Source organism: Rhincodon typus, chromosome 22 (assembly GCF_021869965.1).
Source record: "Rhincodon typus isolate 14 chromosome 22, sRhiTyp1.1, whole genome shotgun sequence".
NCBI lineage: Eukaryota > Metazoa > Chordata > Chondrichthyes > Orectolobiformes > Rhincodontidae > Rhincodon > Rhincodon typus.
The window spans coordinates 33,833,987-33,841,132 of NC_063353.1; the positions used below are offsets into that span (position 1 = coordinate 33,833,987).

General features: G+C 43.5%; 1 protein-coding gene across 1 annotated transcript in view; it reads left to right on the plus strand.

The window, feature by feature from the left end:
- The first annotated feature begins 380 nt into the window (after positions 1-380).
- Positions 381-7,146, plus strand: part of LOC125485738 (RNA-binding protein 28-like) — a 23,060-nt gene continuing 16,294 nt past the window's right edge. Inside the window, exons 1-2 of the mRNA XM_048609983.1 lie at positions 381-428; positions 1,624-1,680. Of these exons, the coding sequence (XP_048465940.1) occupies positions 381-428; positions 1,624-1,680 (105 nt within the window). The remainder of the gene's footprint in view (positions 429-1,623; positions 1,681-7,146) is intronic.

Sequence of the window (7,146 nt, forward strand, 5' to 3'; positions counted from 1 at the left end):
CATCATGGTGGGGTCATGGTCCGGGAGGAGATAGAAGGAGTCATCTGAGAGCTGGCGCTGAGCCTCTGCAATGTAGAGGTCAGTATGCCAGACTACAACAGCACCATCCATATCGGCAGGCTTAATAACAATGTCAGGGTTAGATCGAAGCGCACAGAGTGTAGTCAGTTTGGAGGGAAGTAGGTTGAATTTGGTGATGGGGGGGGAGCAGAGACATTGAGGTGACCAATGTCACATTGATAGTTCTCAATGAACAGATCAAGTGCAGGTAAAAGGCCAGAGGGAGGGGTCCAGATGGATGGAGAGTGTTGGAAATGGGCGACGGGGTCTGTGGGACGGGGAGAGAACTCTTGTCCAAAGAAATGAGCATGGAGGCGAAGATGGCGGAAGAAGAGTTCAATGTTACGTCGTACCTGAAATTCGTTAAGGTGGGGTCACAGAGGAATAAAGCTGAGACCTTTGCTGAGTACAGAATGTTCAGCATCAGAGAGTGGAAGGTTAGGAGGGATGGTGAATACTCAACAGAAGGTGGGCTTGTGAGAGGGGATGGAGTCAGAGGGAAGGGGAGGAGAGGCAGGAGAGCTTTTCCAGCAATTTCTGTTTTTGTTCCAAAAAGATTACAAGGCCCTTCTGCTCCATTCCCACCTCTGGAAAAAAAAGTCTGATGGTCGGTTGGACCCGAACACTGTCACATTTTGCCAGCTCTTCCCTGCAAAACGAGTTCCCTCGAGCCGGTGAAAATCAACACTCTTTCTGAGAACTGTCACAGTCAGAATGGGCAGAATGACTTGTTTTGGAGCTGTAAACTTGGATGGTTATAACTTAGTGCACTGGCAGTACCACTATAGGCCAGCAGATGACGGTGTTGAGCTACAGGAACATCGTTCTCAACATTGCCACCAGGTGTTCAATGCTGGAACTACGGCACCTCCAGCTGCAACAACGGGAACAATGGAAGTTCATGAAACTATTGCATTTTTATCGCTGTAAGTCACCTCACCGTACAACAAACACATGTATTTATATAACACCTTTAATCTTATAAAACCTTCTAAGTTGACTGTCATGAGCATTCTGTTCCCTGAGAGCTGGTCAGCTTGTGTTCTTTTACTCTGACATTGGGATCATCTGTTTTTATGAAGACAGATGCACAGAGTTACTGGAACCTGGACATTAAGATAGTGAGCGACCACTGACCATTGCTAAGGCTGTTACTTTGATAAGACTTGTTATTGTGGCACAGTGGCAGTAACCCTACCTCTGAACCAGGAAAACATGTACAGGTCTCACCTCTTCCGGAGGTATGCCATAGACTGTGGACAGGTTGAATACAAAGCAAAAAGACTTGACCTTGCAATGCCAAGGCTGACATGGTTATGGGCCAAGAGCTGGAAAATGGGATTAGACTAGGTGGCTGTTTTTGTGAACATGGACGTGATGATCCAAAGGGCCTTTCTCTATAACCTTTTAAAACAGCTATTGAATCATGAAGCAGGACACTATTTCCACAATGCAGTAGAACAAGGTCACTTTTATTGTCCAATGTATTCTGGCTGAATTCTCCCTACATGATGTTCCAGCAAATTTGTGGACTTATAAATATTCATCCTGATTTCCTTTTAGGCTGGTATCGATGAGGTCAGACTAATAGTTGAGAGTTCTGTGCTGTGGGACACTCAGGTGCTTCGAATCAGTGTCAGGGGTAAGACACCTCCCTCAGAAGGAAGTATTGTGTTCTATCTTGGCAGTATTACTGGGAGTTGATGACAACCTAAAGATGTGTTATTTCATCAAGAACATTCCAACTGATGTCATCAGGAACACTGCAATGTCAAAACAGTGCTGTGGTCTGGAATATAAGGAATTTTCAGAGCAGGTCACTCAGATTTCTTAAAAAATGTTTTGCAGGCTGTGGGTGTCACTGATAAAATTAGTGTTTGCCCATCCTTAATTTCCCTTGAGAAAGTGATGGTGAGCTGCCTTTGTGAATCACTGCAGTGCATGTGGTAAAGGTAAAGGTTCACCTCATAGTCACAACCAACTTCTGCTATTTGGGAGTATTCACTCCAACAGCACTGTGTTAGATGATGGAATTGCCAGTTGCCTGGCCACAGCAAGCTCAGTATTTGATGGGCTTGAAAACAGGATTTGAAAAGAGCTTGGAGTTTGTCTGAAAACAAAAATCAAAGTCTACCCATTTAGGGGTTCTCACACCAATTCCCTTTGGCTGTGAGGCATGGGCAACCTACTTATGTCACAACATGACCAGATTCATTCTGCCTTCATTGCTGAAGATCCACCTGCAATGTCAAGTGATAGAACAAAATCCCTAACATTTCTTGCAAGGTGCTTCAAACCTAGTATCAACAGTATGTTTATCAGAACTGACCTTCACTGGGTCAGCCATGTGGATTCAGACGGAGGATTCCTGTATACCAAAGGACATATTGTACAGCCAGCTGAGCATGGAAACCCAGACTCACATCAACTTTAGATCCAAAGACATTCTGAAAACCAATTCCCAAGCGTGTAAGGGCCAATACATGGGATGGGGACAGGGGTGGGGGAGGGGTTGGTGGGGAGAAGAAACCTTGAACACATTCAAATGGAGAAGAGTCTGTTATCAAGGAATCTTAACATTTAAGGACAGTTGGGTCTCTACAGGATAGGTAAGTGCACAAAAAGGACAGTGCCTTCACCCATCCCTGCATCAGTCACTTAATAGATAGCATTTGCAATTAGACCTTCAAATCACCAAGGTTTGATTTAATAGCGCATGTGAGATGACATCAACATTGGATAAGTGTTGAACAAGGAGATCACTGCCATCAAATTGATGGGAGGAGAATTGATCACTAGTCACGAATAAGGTGGTAGGATTTGTGAGCTTATCATGTCTAATGGCTGTGGAATCTCTTAGCCCTGTCCATTGCATACTGCTTCTTCCTATTATTTGGGAAGACTGTAATCCTGTGTTACAGCTTTACCAGGTTAGTACTTCATGTCTTTGGTCTGCCTGGTGTTGTCCCTGGCATGCTCTCTGGCACTCCTTATTGAACCACGGGGGATTGATCCACTGGCTTGATAGCAATGGTACAGTGGGTCTACAGTCAAATATAGGCTGGACTGAGTTGACAGAGTACAAGATGCTGAATGTTCATAAAGATCTAGTTCGGGCACAACTGGAACATTGCATCTAGTTCTGGTTAACACACTATGAAAAAGGATGTGACATCCAAGGAGGAGATTTCCCAAAATGATTCCAGATATGAGATTAAAGCAGAGATAGTAGGACCTGCAGATGCTGGTGAATCTGAGACAACAAGGTGCGGATGAACACAGCAGGCCAAGCAGCATCATAGGAGCAGAGAGGCTGACGTTTTGGGCCTAGACCCTTCATCAGAAAAGGGGGAGGGGAAGGGGGTTCTGAAATAAATAGGGAGAGAGCGGGAGGTGGATAGAAGAGGGATAGAGGAGAGGATAGGTGGAGAGGAAACAAACAGGTCGAAGAGGCGGGGATGGAGCCAGTAAAGGTGAGTGTAGGTAGGGAGTTAGGGAGGGGATAGGTCAGTCCAGGGAGGACGGACAGGTCAAGGGGGTGGGATGAGGTTAGTCGGTAGGAGATGGAGGTGCGGCTTGAGGTGGGAGGAGGGGATAGGTGGGAGGAAGGACAGGTTAGGGAGGCAGGGACGAGCTGGACTGGTTTTGGGCTGCGGTAGGGGGAGGGGAGATTTTGAAGCTTGTGAAATCCACATTGATACCATTGGGCTGCAGGGTTAAAGCAACATGATTAGGAGAAGCTGGTGCTGTTCTTCTTGGAACAAAGAAGATTCGGGGAGATATTGTAAATGTGTGCAAACTACTGTTCATGTTTCCAATCTAGACCTCTGCTTCCAGAGCAGAACCAGATTAGGCATGATCCTATTGAATAATGGAGCATGCTCAAAGGGCCGAATGGTCTACTCTTCTTCCTTGTTTATGTGTTTGAAACTGTCAAACTTTGATTAAATTATAAACAATTGACTCTGGTTGTCCTGAGATATCATTCAGACAATGGCTCCCTCCTAATTTGTTGTGTTGATGTCGGTGTAGTGTATGTCCGTGCCATTTCAATCTGCAAAGGGCAGGACCCTGGCTATTAATATATCAAACTTCCAAGAGACACAAGTGCACTTTATTACAAGCCCAACTTTAAATTTGTTGTCAGTTTAATTCTTTGCACACACAGGGTTATGTGGCATTTGGTGTTCTGTTGCAGAGTAACATCTATCGCTGGATTCTGTGTTGAGGTTTGCTGGTATGGGCTGGTTGGATACAGTCAGTAATTGCTGCTTGATTATATCTGCCACTTATTGGGATGTACAGCCCACATACCTGACATCATACTGGCACTGAGATTCATAGATCACATTCCTCATTTGTGTCACGAGCAGAATATGTTTGGTTTGACAGCAGCATTCTGTTAATGACAAACACCACTTCTGTTACTCCTGCATATGAGCAGCATGAAACAGCTAGCTTCACCTGTTGCTCAGGTGAAGTACATTTACTTTAGCAGGGTAATCTGAGGTCGACTGGGGACTCTTCAGAACCAAAAGTGACTGCCATAGGCCCATTTGTGAATTTGTGATATTCACTGAGAAATGATCTGATCAGGGTAGCCATTTTGATGCACCCTATTTCAGCATCAGGCTTGTACAGTGGACAAATGACTTGGGCCCGATTTACAAGTTTTCCAAGAAGCTTAATCTTATAGTACATGGGACTGCAGGAATCCTTATTGATCAGTGAAGGTGGATTTGCAGAAGACTGTAGTAGTAGACCATCTGGCTGATTTCTCAACTGGAACATTGAGGAGAGGGAGCTCATTAGATCATTACATTTGAAAGCTGTTGTTGTGTGCAGGATGGGCCCATTAAGACATATAAGGAAATTTTAACATGCAGCTGCAGATTTGTATATAGAAAATGGATCATCTATATGTCAGAAATATGCAAGAGAAGGTGGTTAGGAGTCAATCCACTGCAGGCATGTTTTTTGTGGAACTCAACAAAGATATCTGAGAGCTGGGCCTGGTGGGGATCCCACAGCAACGCCCAAATAAATGCGTGTTTGTGAGGTCATTGATGCTAAACCCAACAGCATGAGTTGCTGTGTTCATAAGTTCACACTATCATAGCAATTGAATGGTACATTAGTGAAGAGGCTAACAATGTCAAATGAACACATTGACACTGCATTGCTATCAATATGCAAGCACTAAATGGTCCTTCAAATGTGAAGAAATCCTGTAAGTGGAATATTTGCTCATTATTGGTTAGAGCAATTTGCTCAATCTAGTGGCAATTATATTATGCCGGTTAGGTAGGGAGTGAAGGGAGATCACTTTTGTGTGCTGTGTTCCATCACTTGCATATGTCAGCCATGTGAACAAACTGTGTTATATAGAACATAGAACAGTACAGCACAGTACAGGCCCTTCGGCCCTCCCAATCATGTGTGTGTGTTTATTAAACTTCACTTGCTCAAGAACGATGTTTTTTCTGAGTATGATTTAGTCATAATACTTTAACTTCCATAAGCCATATGTAGTTGCCTCTTCATGACCTTTTGTCTGATTAGGATTCCATCTGCATCACCGCCCACAAGAAACAGGTGAGCACTAACCTGTTCCTTTCCAGGCTTTGTAGCTAGCCCTAATGCAGTGTGAGGCCTTGTGAATCTCTCATGCCAGTGCAGCCCCTGTTCAGGGTACTTTCTAGGTAGTATATTGCATACAGCCTGGCCTGGGACTGGAAATTGCTGAAAGCACTCTGGTATTGACAATGAATTCTTCATTTCTTTCTCTTTCTTGTTGCTCTCCATCATTGTTTGCTTGATGTTCTTTTCTGTTGCTCATTACCCTGCTGCCACCATATCAGACAGTTTTATTGAAGGAGAGAGATGGGTAAATACTACAGGAGTCTTTTGGATGTAGAGTCAAATATGACTTTTTAATGTAACCATGGTCAGCACTAACTACATACAAGAATTCACCTCTACCACAAGACCACTGGTTTATGCAGAATGAACTGCCAGAGGAAGTGGTGGGTGTTAGTAGTTACAACATTTAAAAGAATTTGAACAGGTACGTGAATTGGAAAGGTTCAGAGGGATATAGGCCAAATGCATGCAAGTGCCTATGAAAGATAATAGTTAGGGTGTCTACACTGTGTTCCCTTCCTTCCTTTAATTCCACTCATATGCCACTCTTGGACCATTCCAGGCAACCAACAGACTTCATCAGATTTGCAAGTGAGAGGGGGAAAATAAACCAAAAGAACTGCAGCTGCTGGAAATCTGAAACAAAAACAGAAATTGCTGCAAATGTCAGCAGGTCTGGCAGCATCTGTGGAGAAAAATCTAGATACCATCAGTTCTGAAGAAGGGTCACGAGATCCAAAACACTGATTTCTCTCCACAGACACTGCCAGACCTGCTGAGATTTTCCAGCAGTTTCTGTTTTTGTTTCCTTGAGAGATTTGGGTGAAAATATTTATAAGATATCTGTCAGCTTCAGGCTTGGACAAAAAAAAGGTAAAAGGATGAGGTCCGTTCATTATTATGTGCAGTTGAAGCCATTGCAAATTACTCTGTTGCAAGACAGGACATCAACAAAAATGTTATATTGTATAAGGAGCGTTAAGGCCCATGACTCATATTTTAAGATCCATGGAAGCCAGTACAGCTGTCTCCAGACTTACTTACATATCGTCCCTACTACGTCCTCAACTTCCCTGTCTTTCAATCTGTAACATGCATACTTACAGTCTATAATACGCGAACATTTAACATGAATACATACACATTGTATATAACATGGATGAATCACAAGGAGGAGATGGGATTGTACAGGTCATTTGGAGATCGTTTCCTCCTTGACAAGTATAAAAACACATATGCTTTGATTTGTGATTAGAGGTTAAAGGGAAAATGTATAATTCCATGACAATAGGACTCTTGTGGTGCAATGGTTGTGTTCCTGCCTCTGGTTCAGGAGGCCTGGGCTACCCACCTACTCACAAGGCATTTAATAACATTTCTGAAGAGGTTGATTAGGAAGTATCTACAATTCCAAGACCCAGATGTCTTGGAATGATTTCATGT